General features: G+C 37.0%; 1 protein-coding gene across 4 annotated transcripts in view; it reads left to right on the plus strand.

Moving 5' to 3' along the window:
• PDCD4 (programmed cell death 4) overlaps positions 1 to 14,838 on the plus strand; it is a 29,862-nt gene extending 15,024 nt beyond the window's left edge. For 3 of the 4 annotated variants that reach the window (XM_070946480.1, XM_070946478.1, XM_070946477.1), the window contains exons 4-13: positions 2,015 to 2,314; positions 2,784 to 2,878; positions 6,304 to 6,417; positions 6,971 to 7,192; positions 8,657 to 8,754; positions 9,717 to 9,831; positions 11,631 to 11,738; positions 12,409 to 12,519; positions 12,922 to 13,061; positions 14,062 to 14,838. In XM_070946480.1, the coding sequence (XP_070802581.1) occupies positions 2,015 to 2,314; positions 2,784 to 2,878; positions 6,304 to 6,417; positions 6,971 to 7,192; positions 8,657 to 8,754; positions 9,717 to 9,831; positions 11,631 to 11,738; positions 12,409 to 12,519; positions 12,922 to 13,061; positions 14,062 to 14,122 (1,364 nt within the window). In that variant the 3' untranslated portion in view covers positions 14,123 to 14,838. The remainder of the gene's footprint in view (positions 1 to 2,014; positions 2,315 to 2,783; positions 2,879 to 6,303; positions 6,418 to 6,970; positions 7,193 to 8,656; positions 8,755 to 9,716; positions 9,832 to 11,630; positions 11,739 to 12,408; positions 12,520 to 12,921; positions 13,062 to 14,061) is intronic. The other variant, XM_070946479.1, reaches the window with a different exon arrangement.
• Positions 14,839 to 20,840: the final 6,002 nt, after the last annotated feature.

The following is a 20,840-nucleotide window of genomic DNA, read 5'->3' on the forward strand; positions in this document are numbered from 1 at the left end:
TATTCTTCTCATATTTCTATTAACCATGATTAATCTTAATATAGTTATTTTGTAAATCAAAGCCCTGGACTTTTCTATTTTACCCCATATTTCCGAATTCTTTCACTGTTAATCCCAGTGTAATCATCTTTATAACTCTTGTTATTCACAATATCGTCTCTAAAAACCTCCTTTTTATTATTACTATCCACATGTACATTACTTATTCATATTTAATCACGTTGTCTTTGTCTTCTTTATTTCCAGCCGTTGTGTCTTGTTTCTTCATTTTCTTGTCTGCTTGCGTATACTTCATTTCAGCTTCAATGTCCTCAAATTTTATCTTCCATTTTTCATTTTAGTTATTTTTCTTATTTCCATTCCAAGTCAAATACATCAATTTGTTTCTTCTCTAATTCCTGCATCATTTTATTCTTTTTAAATTGATGTTATCCCAATTATAAGAGTTCCGTTGTAGTTCCCCTTTTCTTTTTTTCCCCCCCAAAGTCAAGCCGCCTCCACAAATTCTCACGGTTGTTATCTGTAAAGTTCACGATTTTCCAAAACAAAAAACCAAATTGCAATGTTCCTTTTTACTCCAGGTGTCTCTCTGCAATCCACAATTTCCAATTGTTTAACAAGTATCCATTTTGTTTGTTACATAACAGTGTTACTTGGCTTCTCTTTTTCTTTTTGGTTTTAAAAGTATCAAATCTTTTTTAAAGTCCAGTCCAAATTTAAACTCTTTCCAATCCTTTGACCATGTCTCAATGTTTAACGTTTCCAATTAGTTTTACTCAAAAGCCAATTTTCTGTCGGGTCTTTGTCTCTTTAAAGTTACGTTTTAAAATCTTCTTTGCCCCCATGTTCCTTAGCCGCTATTTTATCGCTAGGGGTCTTGTAGTTAAAAGATGTTTCCCTTGATGTTATTACAAGCCTGGGTTGGCTGTCACTCACCCGGCTTCGAAAAACTCCATTCCGTTCCACTTTCCTCCTGCTCATTACTTGATCCGGTTGTCCCAGCTTCGTGGCAGCTGCCATGGCTGCCGCCTCCTGCCGCCAAGTCACAGAGAGTTCCCTCCAACTTTCAAGGAACTTGCCTGTTCCTCTTGGTGGTCCAAAGTGCCTCTCTTTCTTCCCCGTCCTTGCAGGACGGTTCTGGTCGGTGGCGGTTCGTCAGAGCAGGCTCATCAGAGCCTGCTAATTCCCTGACTGTCTCGCCGCGACGCCAAACCGGAAGTCAAGAAAAAGATATTTTGATGAGCTCACTAACATAATATATGATTTATACCTGAAAATAGTAGATAATGTATGCAGTAGGAATGTCTAAAATTTTTAGAATGCAAAATATTTCATGTATGAAATCTCACATTTTAAATTCAAAGCAATTGCTTTGTTTAAAATTTGGAACAAGCTATTTGAAAAGCACGCACACACACACGCACACACACACACACACACACACACACCAAACACAATTAAGCATAATTGCCCACTAAATTTTTGAAGAACTCAACTAATAGACCCAGAGCAATTGGGATCTATCAGTGGACCATTCTAACTAGTCCTCTATTATTGAAACAGCCTTCCATCCTTCCAGGGTCAGTAAAATGAGGACCCCAGATTGTTGGGGACAATATGCTGACTCTGTAAACTGCTTAGAGAGGGCTGTAAAGCACGGTGAAGTGGTATATAAGTCTATTGCTATTGCATGGATCAAGGGAATCTGTGATTGATAGTTTGATGAGGAAGCAATTTGTCTGTGGCAAAATATTGATGTTAATGTCCTCCATGTTCAAGTCATGCCTCATCTACACAGAAGTAATGGTCCAAGTATTTAATTTGTTTCAGCTGTAACATAAAACCATCAAGAAAATTTAAATTTGCAACATAGATCATTTTAAATATATTGTGCTGAATTGTATGCTGCATTATGACTATAATGTACTCCCTAGAACATTAGTATGTGTTTTCAGGTTTGTGTTCTTCTCAAAGGAATAGTTTGTTGACAGCTAATGTGTGTTTCTTTTTTTAGAAGTGGATAATCTTAGTGATACTCCTTTTTCTGGTGAGGAGGAAAATGTTGGACCTGATGAAATAAAAGTTGAAATCAATGGCAACTGGATCCCTGCAACATCAATTAATGAAGCTAAAATCAATGCCAGAGCAAAGAGAAGATTGAGAAAAAATTCCTCTAGAGACTCTGGAAGAGGTGACTCAGTGAGTGATACTGGTGAAGCCCTGAAAAGTGGAGTCATTGTGCCAACAAGTCCAAAGGGAAAATATCTGGATAGGCGGTCTCGTTCTGGAAAGGGAAGGGGCCTACCAAAGAAGGGTGAGTGCTCTTTTGGGTTTTTTTTTTTAGCAAATAGCAATAAGAGGGTGGTTTTTATTTTGCTTTTTTCTTCATGTTTGTCCTTTGTTGCTTTTATTTATTTTAAGTAATAAGAAGATGAGCAGCAAAGAGATTTGAAAATCTAGAACTCTTAAATTTAATATTTGCCTAGAATTCTTTGAAAAAAAGTTAAGATTCCTCGTTTTAATATTGACAAATATTGATAACAGTTAATTTAAATGAAATTGTGATTTAAAACAAGCATATTTAATGTATTAAAATGTGGCATGTCATCTTGTCCAAAACACTGAAGTATGTATGTATGCGTGTGTGTATGTGTGTATGTATATATAAAGATATTAGACTTTCACTTAAGATATTAGAGTGAGGTAATTAGAAAATCGCTATATTCATCATTATAATATGGTTTTTACATTTGGTCTTAAATTCACCCCACCCCTTTGGCCAGGTGGTGCAGGAGGCAAAGGTGTTTGGGGAACACCAGGGCAAGTATATGATTTGGAGGAAGTGGATATTAAAGATCCCAACTATGATGATGATCAGGTAAAAAAATGCTTAGTTTGTTCCTTCATTGTTCAGAATGAGTCCATATAATCTGCTTCCCTATTATGTGACCACTAATTTATGCTTATACAGAGCTCTTCTGTGATTATTATATGTATAACTGGCTGTGCAGGGCTTCAGAATTGATTTGAGAGAGATTTTTGGAATGTGCAGGAATAAGAATATATTGTATTTTTTACTTTATGCTTTGACTATGCTCCCTTCCTTATCCCTTTTAAATGTGTATCAACTTTTAAAATGTGAAGTCGTTTTTGAGTCAGCTCTCCTCCTGGTGACTTCATAGAAATATCCCTGTACATGTAGTCCTCCACTTACGACCATCTGTTTATTGACTACTAAAAATTATAATGATGCTAGACGAATGGACTTATGATCTAGGCCTGCAGTGTGCCCACCCTTAATGTGTATGTGTATGTGTATGTGTTCTTTTCCACTATTGCCCGTGAGGCTTTGGTTGATGTGCAGAAATCTGACTAGATCCACGGATGTGCTGGGCATAACTGACTCAAGCTGGAAGGCTTCAGTTGTTAAGGCCCAGCAATGTGTGAGCCTTCTCCCTCCCCACTGGCGCTGCTTAGAAGTATGGTCTTTTCCCTGCTGCACCACTCCTGGAAGGCCCAGTGGTGCACACGCCTCCTCCTTCCCCTCCCACTGCTCTTGAGAAGCCTCCCTTGTCCTTTACTTCCCATGCCTGGAAGGCCTCAGCTGTGTAGGCCCAGCAGTACATGGGCCTCCTCCCCTAACTCCTGTTCCGAGCCAACCTTGAGAAAAATTGCTTCTCTAAGATTGCCTTCACTATCTTTCTAGCTGAGCCTCACATTAGCTGGCCGCACCTATCAGCACCTGCAGGAAAGGGAAGGTAAGTAGACCCATGTTTTATGGAGCAGGAATAAGGCCGGGCATTTTGGGAGTAGAGGGCAGGGATGAACAGGGACAGGGTTCTGGGTAGGATTAGTGCCGCCACATGTTTATTGGACCCGTGTCCCTCCTGGTTGGTACTGGCCTCCCGGGAGGTTACACGAGGCTGGCTCCAGGGGATTATAACTGCTTCTCTGAGTGAGGGTGCCTTTCCCGCTGCCTTGAAAGAGGCGGTGGTGAGGCCCCTCCTCAAGAAGCCTTCCCTGGACCCGGCTGAATTAGCTAACTACCGTCCGGTCTCCAACCTTCGTTTTGTGGCGAAGGTTGTTGAGAGTGTGGTGGCACGACAACTGCCCGGGCACCTGGATGAAGCTATCTATCTAGACCCGTGCCAGTCGGGCTTCAGGCGGGGGCACAGCACAGAAACGGCATTGGTCGCGTTGGTGGATGATCTCTGGAGGGCTCGGGACAGGGGTTGCTCCTCTGTCCTAGTCCTATTAGATCTCTCAGCGGCTTTTGATACCATCGACCATGGTATCATGCTGCGGCGGTTAAGAGGGTTAGGAATAGGGGGCACCGTTCTGCGGTGGTTCTCCTCCTTCCTCTCTGACCGCTCGCAGTTCGTGTTGGCAGGGGGGCAGAGGTCGACCTCGAGGCATCTCGCATGGGGAGTGCCACAAGGGTCGGTCCTCTCGCCCCTTCTGTTCAACATTTATGTGAAGCCACTGGGTGAGATCATCCGTGGTTTTGGGGTGAAGTGTCATCTGTACGCTGATGATACTCAGCTGTACATTTCCACCCCAGACCACCCCAACGATGCCCTTGCTGTGATGTCTCGCTGCCTGGAGGCCGTGCGGGTCTGGATGGGGAGGAACAGGCTCAGACTCAACCCGTCCAAGACCGAGTGGCTGTGGCTGCCGGCGTCCCGATATAGTCAGCAGGTGCCATCGCTGACTATTGGGGGTGAATCTTTGCCCCCCACAGAGAGGGCTCGCAATCTGGGTGTCCTCCTGGATGCACGGCTGTCTTTAGAAGAGCATATGACGGCCGTGGCCAGGGGGGCCTTTTATCAGGTTCGCCTGATCCGCCAGTTGCAGCCCTTTCTGGACCGGGACGCCTTGCGCACAGTCACTCATGCCCTTGTCACCTCCCGGCTGGACTATTGTAATGCTCTCTACATGGGGCTCCCCTTGAAGAGCACTCGGAGGCTCCAACTGGTCCAGAATGCGGCCGCGCGGGTGGTTATGGGCGCAACCCGTTGTGCCCGTGTGACACCCCTCCTGCGCGAGCTGCACTGGCTCCCAGTGGTCTTCCGGGTGCGATTCAAGGTGTTGGTTACCACCTTTAAAGCGCTCCATGGCATAGGACCCGGGTACCTTCGAGACCGTCTTCTGCCACCAATAGCCTCCCACCGACCAGTCCGCTCCCACAGAGAGGGTCTCCTCAGGGTGCCATCAGCCAAGTTATGTCGGCTGGCGACATCAAGGGGGAGGGCCTTCTCTGTGGGAGCCCCAGCCCTGTGGAATGAACTGCCCCCGGAAATACGCAAGATCTCCGACCTCCGGGTGTTTCGTTGCGCATTGAAGACCCTGTTGTTCCGCCAGGCCGGGCTATCGACTTAATAATTTTAAATTGGGGTATTTTAAATTTTTGGGTTTTAAATCGGCCAAATTTATTTAATTATTTTAATTTTTAATTATTGTTGTGTCTTGTGTTTTTAAATTGGCTGTACACCGCCCTGAGTCCTTCGGGAGAAGGGCGGTATAGAAATAAAATTATTATTATTATTATTATTATTATTATGAAGCCAACATGTTGCTGTGCCTAGTTGGCTGAGGCCTTATGGCCTGAGTCATGTTTCTGTATGCTGGTGGGCGCTGGTCCTCCAAAGACATCCCTGACCTGCTCAGTTGCTTAATGATTGCAACAGGGAGAGCTGGGATTGTTTGCTGAGCAAGGCAGTTGTGGGTGTTTTGCTTAACTACAATGACTTACGACTAAAATTACAGATTCAATTGTGGTCATAAGTTGAGGACTAACTATAGTTTTGAGGCAAACATGTGAAAATATTTTTCCATTCCCTTGTCCCAGGATGTTTCTTTGACTTCCCAGTTTAATTTATAGCCCTGATATTTGTTGGTTATCTTATATTGGAGTAATATTCTGTTGAAGCCTGTTTGATTTTTGAGATCAGCTAAGCAAGGCTGTGTGCAATGCCCAAACACATTTAAAAAGTTTGTACAAATCCTTGACTCCATAATAATTAAGTACCATTGTTTTAAAATTTGTATATGTAGCTGGAGAGATATTCAGCACATTGAAGTTTTTAAAAGCTTTTTTTCTGGCCCCAGAATTGTGATAATGTTTAGATATATTTGGTAGTCTACCTTCAGAACTTTAACTGTACATTTTGTTAATTTGCCATAAGAGATTATGGTAGAAGAGAAGCAAAGTAGTGGCAGAAACCGCTAAGTAGTAGCAAAATAAATATTCTTAATATCCAAATATCTTTGTTTAGTAAAGTATGTTGTCTTTGTTTGACATAGGATAACTGTGTGTATGAAACTGTAGTTCTACCTTTGGATGAAAAAGCATGTGAAAAAACACTAACTCCAATAATTCAAGAATATTTTGAACACGGTGATACTAATGAAGTGGCGGTATGTCTAATTACTTTTCAAAGGCAGATGATGTTCAATGAAGTTTGGAATGTCTCTAAAGAATGGAGTCTCTTAATCACTTAAATTTTACTGTATATAAAAATTTTAAAAGAGTTTTGTCATGGTGTTTCCAATCCGTTATACTTTAGAATATAGCCATCCAGTTGAATATGTTTGTTGTTGCTATTAGATTTGAAATAGTTTATACCTGAAGTTGCACTTCAAGTCCACTTCAAGTTCAGGACAATTAACCTATTATGTATTACTAGATATGGACTAGTGCCATTCTGAGTATCCCAAAGTGTTCTGAACTTAAAAGTGCCATGTTTTTAGTTTAAATCACCTTCTGTTTGTTCCCCTGTAAAACATTCTATTTTGAAGAAAAAATATTTTCTGTCCACCAAATAAATTGACTCACCAAAAGTTTTTCTGCACAAAATGGACTACCTCACAAAGAGGTAGTCTCATGAACCAATTTATTCCCTTGTGTTTATTATATAGAATATTCAAATACACCCAAAAATAAAATGACAGTTTATTTCTACTCTTCTAGGAAATGCTGAAAGACCTCAATCTTGGTGAAATGAAATATAGTGTTCCAGTTTTGGCTGTGTCATTGGCATTGGAGGGAAAGGCTAGTCACAGAGAAATGACTTCAAAACTTCTTGCTGACTTATGTGGAACAGTTATTTCCAAACATGATGTGGAAAAGTCATTTGACAGGCTTTTAAAAGACTTACCAGAATTGGTACTGGACACTCCTAGAGCTCCACAGGTTGGTTTAGTACATCTGTTTTTAACAGCTGCTTCAATCCTAATCTACATTGCTACTTGAAACAAAAGTATTTTAGATGTAAATATGAACAGTAGAATCTTCTTCAACTAAAGGTTTGGTTTCTGAAATGGATGGATCAGCCAAATCTGCCCAATTTCAGAAGGTAAACTCTAGTGTAAGAGCATGGATTGTATATCCAATTTGTATTTTGTGATATAAATTATATTGAATATTCATTTCATTCTTATATAGACCACCTGCATTTGAATACTCTTGCTATTTACAGTATCTCTTTGTCTCAGTATATTTAGGTTGAAGATGTGTTAGCTTGCACTACCAAACTGACAATTTACATTCTAACCACTCAGAACCATATTTTAAATATTGTTAATATATGCATACCACTTTTTTTATAAAAAAAAACCATTAGAAAAATTACTTGTAACAGAATGAAATGGAATTTGCTATATTTACTTGCAAACGTTTCCTAAGTGAAGTGCTTATGATACTTTTAAGATAAAAAGTGTATGAGTTAATTTGAAATGAAAATGTTTTCATTTGGCAACCTGGGTCTTGTTTTATACTGAATTCCCTGTACACATATTTCCTTCTGTTTTGTCCTATACAATTGAATTGGAGGGAAAATCTATGTTGGAATATGATCTGGAGTTAAGAAGTGCAAGTAAAAATAAACATAGCTTTTTTCTTCTAGCCCAAACATTTCCAAATGTATGTTAAGCAACATTTTATATACACCTTTTATACATTTTATATACATCTTTATTAGCAATCATATGGTTTGTATTAAGAACATTTTCATTATCAGTCTCTACTGTCCCTAAATTGTAAATGGAGAGGTGGAAGGGTATTTACATTTATTTATGGCTCTACTAACATACAGTTATTATTCATCTTGTGTCTCTGTTAAGATGTGACTTGTTTAACACTATTGTATATTGACTAAGTCACAGTTGATTAATTGCAGTGATTGAAGTGGTATGCAAGCATCTGTATAAAATAGATGATGGTTTACAAATTATAGTATCTGGTTTCAGACAACCTGTTAAGCTCTAACCAAACAAAACTTCATAGTGGCTTAGTTAGATATTTTACCTAGTCTTAAATAAACAGAAAGTAATTTACTTAAAATGTATATATTTACTTTTTGTTTTGAGAGGATAATGCTGAAAATGGAGGGTTTGCCTTGTGTGAGAGATGTAAGCTATCTTTACCTATGCTGCTGCATATGCCCAACAAAGAAAAGCGGTCTCTGTTTATTAGAACCAACCCCCCCCCCCAATTTTATGGGTATACTCTTTGGTACAGTATTTGTCTCAACTTTGCTTAACGCATTGTAAGCCGCCCTGAGTCTCCGGAGAAGGGCGGCATATAAATCAAATAAATAAAAAAAAACCAAAAAAAAAACCCCTTTGATCTGAAAAAATTGTTCCTTTTTCTTGGTAGCTGGTGGGTCAGTTTATTGCAAGATCAGTTGGAGATGGAATATTATGCAATACTTACATAGATGGTTACAAGGGTACTGTGGATTGTGTTCAGGCTCGGTAAGTGGTCTGCCTTTCATATTTCAGTCATGCATTACATACACTAGTTTTTAAGTGCTTTATAATGTTAATTACAAGGGAAAAAAAGGTAGTGATTATTTTTGTGATTTTGCAACAAAGTAAGTATTCCAAACAGCGATAGCTAAAAGGACAAGATACAGGGAAGGCATGAACTTAATGGGGATAATGATAATGGATTTTAAAATCCATTTAGATTTATTAGATTTGTATGAAAATTACTGCAAAAATGTGGTGTAAGATATATTAATATGAAATTGTCAAATGAGAACAGAAAATTCAGAGTATAAAATAAAGTTCTAGCCTGGTTCAGACATATCATGCACTATGTTAAATATTTTTATTTTTATCTTGATTAAAGAATACAGAGATATTTTATTTTAATTTTCATTACTTCAAAACCCAATCTAAGCTGTTCAAACTTGTACCACAAACTAGTTAGGTTTGGCTTTAATTATGTTTTCTCAAAGAAGCCAAAACAGATTGGTTTTCACTTAAAGAACTTGGAGTTTGTAGTGGTTAGGATGTTGAATGGTAGTGGAAAGATTCGGGTTCAAATCCTTACTTGAACTAGAATTCATTGGACATGAACTTGGAACCAGCTATTACTTTTAATTGTATCTTACCTAAAAAGGATTGTTGTTCTGAAAATAAAGTTGGGGAAAATTCTCATATGATGTCCGTGTTTGAACTCTGAGAAGAGACAATGATATTTTGGAAGGCAAATTATACCTAATTTAAAAGCTGAAAAAAAGTCCTTTCTTAATAACTCCTTGCCATGTTGCAGCAATGTGTGATACTGAGAAGATTGCTAAACTATACTTTAATTCTGTGTCTGACCGAATTGGTAATTTAAGTTTTTCAGATAAAATTGTGATTACATTTATTTACAATTGTTTGCTCTGCATATTCAGAAACTCAATTATAATCCATTTCTTTTATAGGGCTGCTCTGGATCGAGCTACTGTACTGCTGAGCATGAGTAAAGGGGGAAAACGCATAGACAATGTATGGGGCTCAGGTGGTGGGCAGCAGTCTGTGAAACATCTTGTTAAAGAGGTAATTAACACCCAATGGTTTGTAATTGGTTCCGTATTTAATCATGGATTCAACATAATTCTGGCCTCAAGCAATACATTTTTAAGCATTTCATTCTTCTCTGCTCCTTGCCTAAGTTCTTACCTGACCATTCAGATAAAGAAAGCAAGTGGACAAATGTCTCCTACAACTTCTCATTTGTCCACTAATTCTTTAGGCAACATTACTTTGTGCAGTTCTTCCTGCTGCCTCATTCAAAGGAAGTATTAAAAAGCAAAAAAGATAGTTAATTGATCCACTTCTCTGTTTTCTTAGAGGTTGGAACTTATACAGTACTTTTTCTATATTTACTCAGTAACTTGGTCCTGCTGCCCAAAGACAAGTCAGACAGCAGTTGAAGCATTTTTCTTGCATGGTTCTATGGGAAGATCTATTGAATGTTTTTCCTTTTCTCTTATTAATTTGCATTACCACAAAACCCATAGTACACTGAACTTCAAATTTTGTTTGAAGTGTATTAACTGGCTATAGATATGTGGCAATTGTTATTAAGAAAATCAGTTGCAGAATTGTTATAGACATTTTATATTTCTTTGTTTTTCTTTGTTACATTTTACTGTTTCTGCAGCTTTAAGAAGAAAAACAGTAAGCAGAGGAAGCAGCAATAGTTCTGCACTGCTTGCTGTGAATTGGGTGGTAGGGAAAGAACACAGCATGTATTTGTGATGTTGCATGAAGTAATCTTATAATTTTAATGGTACAATCAATCAAGGAATTAGCACAGTGTGTTTGTACCTTATTGGTTCCTACATCAGTCAGATCTGACAATAGAGGGGAAAAAACCCAGCCCTGTGAAACGTACAGGCAGTCCCCCATGAAGAACAAGTTCCATTCTCAGTCTATCCTTAACTTTACATTATATGTAAGTCAAAACTTGTACTTAAGAATGGATAGCATTCCCTTCCTTGAGCTGAGGAACCGCTGAAACTATGCAATTTGTTTATACACTGCTGAAAACAGGCTTTATATTAGAAATGTGTGGCATATACATACTATATATTTAATGTTGACTATATTTGTTAATTATATATATTTATTGTTATTTACGGTAATTATTGTACACCACTTAAAGTCAGGTCTTGTGAGATGGGCAGCTATGCAAATTTGATTAATAATTTAAATTTTATATTTGATATAATTATATGCATGCATTTATACAAAGTATGTTGATAACTTATATAAAAATTGTAATTTAGACTAGAAAATGATCCTTGTAATTTGCACTTCTAGCACCTCGGCATACTGACATTTTTAAAAGAATAAAACACTAACAAACATGGATTTTTTATGACTTCCTATCATGATCTATATATATACACAATTTATCACATAAAAATACATTAAATGTTTGAATTGGTTGCTATTTTCTTCTAAACACTTGCTTGTTCATTTGATGCATGACTTTTGAACATTCCTAAGTACAATAATATTTTCTTTGAATATATTAATAAAATAATATTAATAAAACATGGTGACTGTGGGATCTGATTTTTATTAGTATGCCCTATATATTTATTTGTTTGCAAGTTGGGAATGAGAAATTCAAAGAAAATAGAATGCAATTATAATTTTATTTTATAGACTGTGAAGTTATGCGTATAATAAATGTGTAAATATTACTCTGTGCTGTTTGCATGTTATGATTCTAGTTTTTTTATCTTTTGCATATGAAATGGAAATGTAGATTTACATCCTTATAAGATTTCAGAACAACCTTAGGTTTTTTTAGCCTAATATAGTGTTATCTTTTTATTCAATAGATTGATATGCTGTTGAAGGAGTACCTTCTTTCCGGAGATGTTTCTGAAGCGGAACGTTGTCTTCAAGAGTTAGAAGTACCCCATTTTCACCATGAACTTGTATATGAAGTAAGGCAGGAATAAAACATAAAAATTGGCACCGGAAATTTAATTGTTTAGTAATCAAAAAATACAAACATAAGGAAAGATTACGACTACTTATAGGTAGTTTATATAATTATACTATCTGTAATGATTGTCAAGTTGCTGCTTGTAAGTAACCTGGGCTGCGTAATACTATTTTAAGAGCTTATTTTGATAAACAATACATTTTAAATAAGTTCCTTTCTGCAGTAATCGATCCTCCAAGCTCATTCATATGTAATGAAAAACCTCAAACTCTAAGAATGCTGAATATCCTAGATTTAGCCTTTGGTATCTGCAAGTAAGGTGGAAAGACCTACTACCTGAAATGGAGGGCAGGTGCCAGTAATGTTGGCATATTCTCAGTGGACTTGTGAATATGACACAAGAGGAATCTTGCCTGAATTCTCTTATATATTTTAAATGTTTATAAACATTTCATATATGCATATATTTTATATACGTGAAGCAATTTTTTTTGCCAAAAGTGAACCTGAATAATGAAGTATGATTGGATAGAACCAGCCTCTTGGACTCTAGCCTCTTTTTGACCCTGATGCAATAGCTAGGGCCCATTCTGTAGTGCAGAAATTTAAAAATAGGTATTTTTTTTTAACCATTGTAATTAAAAATTAACTTTGAGTTTACATTTTAGGCAGTTGTGATGGTTTTGGAATCAACTGGAGAAACAAATTTTAAAATGATGCTTAGTTTGTTGAAATCCCTCTGGAGATCTGCTGTCATCACTATGGACCAAATGAAAAGAGTAAATGTGCATTATACATTCTCAAGTATTTCCCATTAATATTTTAATATTAATGTTTGATAGATTGCACTTATTTGTATTCACCAAGTGACATTAATAGCTCTGTTCTAAATTAAGGTAACCCAAAATGTTGGTTTTGTTACATAATTTGAAAGGATACATTAAAAAAATTAATGGAAACTGCTTCGCAGAAGATCAATGTTAGAACATCTAAGTTTATTTTGATTGGGCAGAGATCTTTGCCATGATTTGCTACTTGACCTGTTTATCTGAAAATGCTCTGTTTTAGAGCTTTATTTATTTATTGAAGTGAAAATTTAAAGATAATATGAAGATTGACTCTTTATACAGAATCGGTCTGAGATAAATCCTAAATATTTCCACCTAATATTGATGTTGCAGGGTTATGAACGTGTTTATCATGAAATCCCAGACATTAATCTTGATGTTCCACATTCATATTCTGTACTTGAGCGATTTGTAGAGGAATGCTTTAGTGCTGGAATAATTTCAAAACCATTAAGGGATCTCTGTCCTTCCAGGTAAACATTTAAGTATATGTGTCTGTGTGTGTATATTTATGTTCATGTTTTTCAGAAATAACTAATAACAAGTAAATTGCATAAGGTTCTTATTCAGTTATTCATGTGAATTCCTCAGAAATTTGAATAACCCCTTTAAAGCTAGTATTTATATGTCTATAATGTAGACTTGTCCATGTTTTGTTGGTAATGGTCAATTTTTGTGTCCAAAACTATGTTACTTATAACTATAAAACCATTTATAAGACTACCTTATGAGATGTTGTTGATGTCTTTATTAAGACTACCTAATGGCATACTGTTGCTAAAACACCACAGCATGCCAAATTATAAGCACTGTACAAAACTTTTATTACTGTTGCACTATTTGTTCAATGACATATAGTAAAAACCTGCATTTCTTACAAAATAGAGTCTTATTTTCCCATATTGAATTTTTCTTATTTTGCTTTTATTTGGATTAGTACTTTATCTGCACTGCTAGGTTGCAGCTAGGCACAAGGTACAGATAGCTAAAGTCTCACTTATTCAAACCATTAAGGATACTAAATTTTTTACATTTGTGTTTAAATGTATTCATTTTTTGCATTACTTAGACGTATTGCCAGATTCTCTTGAGCTTAGCCATATTTTTGCTAAATATTTTTACAGAATATTTGAAATATTCTGTAATTAAATTAATGGTAAATTCAGTTTTTATTTATTAAAACTATTTTGCTTTTCATTTGATTATGAAGAAAAGTGCTTCTTCTAGATCTCTGTTTAGAGATGCCCATGCCTGAAAGTTTCTTCATAGCTTAATGATGGCCTCAGCTATTTATTTCCACTCACCAATCTTAATCTTACAATCAGAAAACCTGGTAATTAAAGTCTGTATGTAGCTGATATACACTTGATCAGATGTTTACTTAATGTATAATTTTCCCAGATTGATAGATAACTCTTTAGCCAAGTAAAAGAATAGTGGAGTTGTTGAAATGATATCTGTATTTTATTTTAGGGGAAGGAAACGCTTTGTAAGTGAAGGAGATGGAGGACGCCTGAAGTCTGAGAGCTACTGAATACGTGAATGAACTCTTGCAGCTGTAGATGTTTAAAGGGAATATATGTGTATATATTCTATATTAATAGTTGCTTAGCACAGTTCATTTATTTTTAAAAGATGCACTTGTTTGGGGCACTAATAATTTCTGACGGTTATATAAACTTGTGTTCATGCAAGAAATCTTCCAACTTTTATTTTTCTGAACCTATAGTTGGACAGAACAAATAACCACATTTCTATGGAAATTTGCAGAAACAAGGCAATCTTTTATTAAGTGCCATAAATTCACTCCAATCATTCCATGTTTTGCATTAATGCCTGCTTGCCGCTCCTTTCTTTTGAGGACAGCGTTTTGTGATAAAATCACTGGTTTATTCAAAGCAATGGGTTATATTAAGCTGCTAGACCTCTATTTTGCTGCTACCAAGACAGAAAAGTTACTTGTTTTAAAGGAGCTAAGAAATTTAATATGATCAAAACATATATTTTTCAGGGGAAGATCTTGGTCTTTAGTTCAGCAAATGGTGGCTGGAACATCTATTCTTTTTCTATAAAACTGGAAAAAGGGCAGTTATAGAGTGTATTGTAAAATAAATTTGTCGAGCAAATTCTTAACTTCTAGAAGTACCTGTTGATTTACTTTGAAAACTATATCTAAATCTCTCACCTTGGTCCTAAAAGGAGCTACATGTTCGTATATTACTTGATTTCATCAGTGAACTAAATTTGGGAATAAACAAGCACAATGCATGTATAATTACATTCTTCCTTTTTTTACATACTTTTAGTACATTGGGAGTATGTTGTAAACTAGGTTCCGTTGAGACTACAGTAATTGTATACAATCATGATGTCTCTGATGTTCCTTTTTTCATAAACACTGTTCACTTTGTCTGAACCTGAAATTTACTAACCTGAGCAATTGTGGAGCCATAAAAATTCTTCCAATAATATGCCAGAAGGGATGGGGTTGAATGTTTAGAGGTTTAAGACTGGATCTGGGAAGAGGAAGCCGCTGGAATGCATACTACTCCCTTTTCCACTAATAAATTTCAGTAGCATTTGAGGTTCCTGCAATGTGTTTGCATTTTAGAAATATCTTTGCTATATTCAGACCTGAATGCTGAAAGCCTACTAGCTAAACTAATTTAATTACAATAATTGTAAGTGGGGCCTGATTGGTCTTTCTAAAGCACCCTGTTACTCTCTTTATGCACAAAGAGTAGTATATGTTTGTGTCTTGTGAGGACGACATTCCAGATGAATATTAAATACATCATAAGGCCTCTAATAACAGTCATTAGACTTGAACTTTCTAAATCTGGTTTACACATTGCACTAAGCATGATTTAAAAGCTGTATTCATGTAACACATAAAGCCAAAATCAAGAAATCACTTCATGGTTCAATATATATGAAACCTTGGTAGCATAACCGTTTATTCAGAAATTCCACTAATATTATAACAAGATATGCACCTTGTACAGCAAGAAGCTGAATTTAACTTTGATACGGTTTTCCAGATATTATTTACAAAATTAAAACACAAACATGTAAATATTTATCTAAAATGCATTTGATAAAAATACTTCACCTTGCTATCCATAAGTCATTGTATTGTTATATACACTAATATAGACCAGTAGGAAAATCACGTAGGTTTCTTATTGATCAAGAGCAGATGTTGAACACTGCTGTGCAGCTTGTTCCTGTTGTTGAATAATTTCTTGTGCTTCACGTTGCATTTTCTCAAGTTTTTCCAAAGTTACAGATTTTAATGGCAGCAGTTTAGGCTTGCACATCACCATGGTAGTTATGTCTTCTACTGCTAACATCCCTAAAACAATAAAAATAGGATGTCCAATAATGTCAAAGAATAAATTCAGATATATCGATTAAACAGATTCAAATATTACAGTTCCTATTTGGATCCCAATAAAATTATCTGTGTGTATATCAGGTTATATGTAAATACTGCAAAATAAGATATTTTTCACACAAGGCAATCTACACGTTAAGAGATTTCGAATTTGATACTTTCCAGCTTCACTCTCAAAATGGAATCTCAGCATTTTAGCTGGCAAAATCTACTTCAGAAAGGGATTCAGAAAGGATTGGTGACAGCTGCTTTAGGGCAAAAGGGAAAATAAGCTAGTTTCTGTAACTGATAAACTGGAAAATATAAATCATCCAATCTACCTTTTGGCTATCAAGTCTAAACCAAGTTCTAGTAGGTGAATCTTATTATTTGAACAAAATCACTCAGATCTTTAGTCTGAAATAGGCTCCCATTTTTGCCATATAGACTACTTTAAAAGGAAATGGTATTGCCAGGAAGGAAACATTACAAGTGTGTATGTTTCATATATATAATATAGAAAGGTTAATTATACAGATACTAGTTATCTGTAATTACTTTGTTACTTTATTATTTATTAAACTAATTTTTATAGCTTCCCAACTCACACAGAGGTGATTCCGGACAGTTTACAACATTTAAAAATCCACCACATAAAAGCCCCGCCCCTAATTTAAAGTAAAAATAAATGCAGAATTCTTAAAAATGACTGTGGAGAACATTAAGATAGATTTTGCTTTTTTTTTCATTCCTAGTAATAAATGCTGCTTACCCTGCTTGGGCAAAACCTCCCGAAACTTTGATTCAGACATTCTGAAGGTGACAATTAAAGTAGTATCATCAATTTCTGATTACAAATGAGATTCCTGTAAACATAAATTGTATTAGTTACTCAACTTAGTACCGTTATTAAAAATTAAATTCCATGATTCAGAACTTTCCAACAAAAATGCGCTGATTAATCAGTTCCACCTGGCATCTCATCTCATCTGAAAAATTACATAATTCAAATGCCTAGAAATGAGGCTTTAAGCTTACAGCAGCCAGAAACGCAAAACACTTTTCTTCGGCGCTTCATACGGTCCACGGCCTGCGCCTTGGGGCCGCTCCTCCCCACAGCTTCTCTGGCTCCCTTTGGCGTGGAAAGCAGGAAACCTCTACTTCAAAGGCAGCAAAGTGCCGCCCTCTCCCTCTCCTCTTTCTTTGTTCTCGTCCCCTTATCTCATTCGGCAATTCTTGATTCGCCTTACTGACTTTTCCCTCCGGGCACCGGGCATGGCCTTGGGAACCTTCCCCAAATCGTTAACCGCAGACAGCGATCTCCCCACTTCGCGAATACCCGTCTCTCGCAGCGCTCTCTTTTTTTCCTACCCGCTGCTGTCAACGGAATTCCTTGCCCGCCACGGGAACCATAGAGAGCTAGAGTACCGGCTCGCCAAACTCAGCCAGGGCGCTGCCATATTGGCCAGAAGCGGAAAAGGCTTGGTTGCTCTTAGCAACAGATGAGCACCACAAACGACTGAAACGCCGAGAGAGAAAAGGGTGGATCGGCATCGCGAGAAGACTGCAGTTTATCCTACTTCAGGATGATCAGAGCGCAGTTATTGGAGTACGATGTCGGGTCCGAATGCCGCATTAGTGATTATAAGTATGGAGAAGCGGGAGCGGACTCAGAAAATGCCTACCAAGGCCTAGTTAAGGAAGCTGGAGATGTTTATCTTAACAAAAGAGAAAGTTAAAGGCAATATAGGGTCGCCGTGCTTTGTACTTTGTATAGTTTGACTTCGATCAGTGTTCTTCAAACTTGGCCACTGTAAGATAAGTGGAACTCAGCAGGCTGGCTGAGGAACTCTGGGAGTTGAAATCCACACATGTTAAAATTGCCAAGTTTAAAAAACCCGATTTAGATGATCCTCCGGTGCTATTATTCTGTTATTACATTGTTCATTATTATCTTTCTCCTTTTTGTTGCTTTTAATTCTGTGCTTGGAAATGGACAGATCTAATGGTCTAAACATTTTTAAACAGCCATTTAGTGACCATGCCTGTACATAGATTTATATTTCATATTAATTCGTTAACATCTTGAAACTCTTTTTAGAATTCATAGCTTTCATTTTCTCACTTTGGAAGGAACAATGAGCAAGGAAGCAGGCTATTCCATACCTTTCAAGAAGCAAATATTTTACTACATGTTGTAGAAAAGTAGCTTGAATGAATTGCTATTCAATTCAAATGAAATAAAAGCAAGCACCTTTTTTTCTTCCTATCCACAGTGGTGGTGTAGGCTTCTTCAGGATTTGAAGACTAAAAAATGATTGGGAATAGGCAAAAGCAAACAGACGACCTTAAACAAAATGTATGATGGAACTGGGTGTCCATGACAGGTACCTATGTATCTGCATAGCTTCCAAATCTAATTTTGCCCTTTGAATCTGGATCTTTGCATAGCCCTACAGGCTAATTATTTTGGGCCACATTATGGGCAAATTTAAAGCAGAGTGCTTACTCCCTCTCCCTTTGCAGTTATTGTTTTTGCTGACATCCTTTTACCAAAGTGTTGAAGGAAAAAATACATAGCTGTGAATTTATATAGCTGTCCATCCTGCAATTACAACTCTTATCCTTGATCTTTTCTAAAGGGATAATGGGATTGTCAGGGTTCCAAGTAACAACCCCGAAGAAATAAAACTCTGAGGCTTGAATTTCCTCAAAGCTAATTTTTATTAGAGATGTCATATTGGCATATCTGGGAAAACCCGAATCTGAGAGTTTCTGGGTTTCCCACACCCAAAAGAAAGTTCAAGACCTTGCCCCTCTCCCACATGTCCACCACACATCCAATCAATTACTGTCCAGTACAGGCGATACCTCCTCCTCCTCCTCTACACAGCTGCAGGGCCCCATGGCCTTGACTCTCTATAAAGAATTTTATTGTGGCTACGTATCTTCTTCTCTCTATGCAACCCCCACTCTCAATTTCCCACAGCAGGACTTGTGGCAGGCCTGAAGCCTGAATGCATAAAGGTAGAAATATGGCTTCCAGGTCTGACATAGATAAAGATAAAGCTTGCAGACATCTTACTGCATAACTGCAGCAAAACATGATTACTTACTAATCCTATCAAGCCAGTAATTGCTTTGTGTATGAAAACGTATGCTATATGCATTTTGACTGTTATCTAGTAAGTGAAGCCTTTCAGTCTTTTTAATAGAAATAATTAAGAGTTATTTATAAACCATTAGGAATTAATCAGAAGAGGACTATAATGTAATAAGTTGAGGATTTTTTTCCTGAAAACATTTATAGAAACAGGTCAGCTCAAGATATATAAACAGTTTATGTCCAAGATAGCAACGTTAATAAAGTCTCCCTAATTTAGCTCAGAGGTATGAATGCCATGATTCTGAATCTGTTCCAGTTTCAAAAGTCTTAGTTTTACTTAACCACCTCCTTTTTCATATAACTGTAAGTATACGAATAAAAAATGCTTGGCTGAAGTCCTGTGCATAATTGTTTGGGAGAAAGTATCTCTGAATTCAATAGAGATGAACCGATTTATGCTATAAAAACTGTTTCTAATGTTTGGAAATTGGGTTCTGAAGATCAGTTTATTTCTCATCTTTCTCTATGGCAAAAAATAAACCAATGTTCATGAATATTATTTATGTATTTAAAATTGTTGGCAGCCCAACTCCAGTGGGCTATGGGTGAGGTACAAAACTAGACAAAAGACAATATTAAATGAAACATCCCAGACCAAAATATCACAGAGAGCAACATCAACACAACAAACAAAAACAGGGGCCATTGAACAAACAATAAACCTTAATCTGGGCCTGGGACCAAATCCAGGTTTTCAAAAGAAATTAAAGAAAAAAATTATATTAATCTGCATTTGTTTTCAATATTTGAATGGGTCATAGAATTTAAAAATCCAGATCCAAATTAAGAGTCCACATGAATAATTTCATTGTTAACCTCTGTATTTTAAGATAGGGGTTGTGGTCATGAATGCTTCATGATTAGTTCATCAGCCTAAAAGTTACAACAGTGCAGACTTTCCAGATAAGGAGAAGCTATGATGGTGATGGTGGCAGGGGGAACAGGCAAGTGGGAAAAAACAGATGCTGCCCTTGGGTCTAGCTGTGGTGGTGCCTTGATGCAGGGCCATCCTTCATCTTCCCTGGGGCAGAGCCATGCTTTCTTCTTAGCTTGGAGTTGTTGGCCTCAGCGACTGATAAACACAATGAATGTCCCAGTGCTGCACATATCTGCCGGTTACCTCTTGCTCAACTATGTCCCCAGAGAGGATCAGGTTTCTGATCATGACAGGCAACCTTCTGCTGTAATTCTGACAGTTGTTCTCTTGCTATGTACAATGAGTGGGAGCTTTCTATTGTTCTGGGCCACAGATGACATTCTCCCCTTTCTTCCCTCTTTGTCTCTGTCTAGACCATCTGTCTACTTTGCTCTTGCTTCTCCCTACACCCACAGAAACGGGTGGGGAGCATGCAACTTCACTAGCCAAGAAAAGTATAGTCCAGAGGGCTTATCTTTCATTGTTGCTTGTCACCAAAATATCATAAGCTGCATGTGGCATGCAAATTTAACATCCCCGTGTTAGGGTAACAACACATTTATCTTTTGCTTCTACATATATCTTTGCAAAAGGAAACAACAAAGAAAGGCCAGCTGATAATTATATATTATAGAGGAGTCCATAGTACTGTTAGTCTTCGACATACAACAGTTCACTGAGTGACTTTTTGAAGTTACAAGAGCACTTGAAAAAGTGACTTAAGACCATTTTTCACACTTATGACCATTGCAGCATCTCCATGGTCACGTGATTTACATTTGGATGCTTGACAA

The sequence above is a fragment of the Pituophis catenifer genome, unplaced genomic scaffold (genome assembly GCF_029215685.1).
Source record: "Pituophis catenifer annectens isolate HBS135680 unplaced genomic scaffold, rPitCat1.0.hap2 SCAF_6, whole genome shotgun sequence".
Lineage (NCBI taxonomy): Eukaryota > Metazoa > Chordata > Lepidosauria > Squamata > Colubridae > Pituophis > Pituophis catenifer.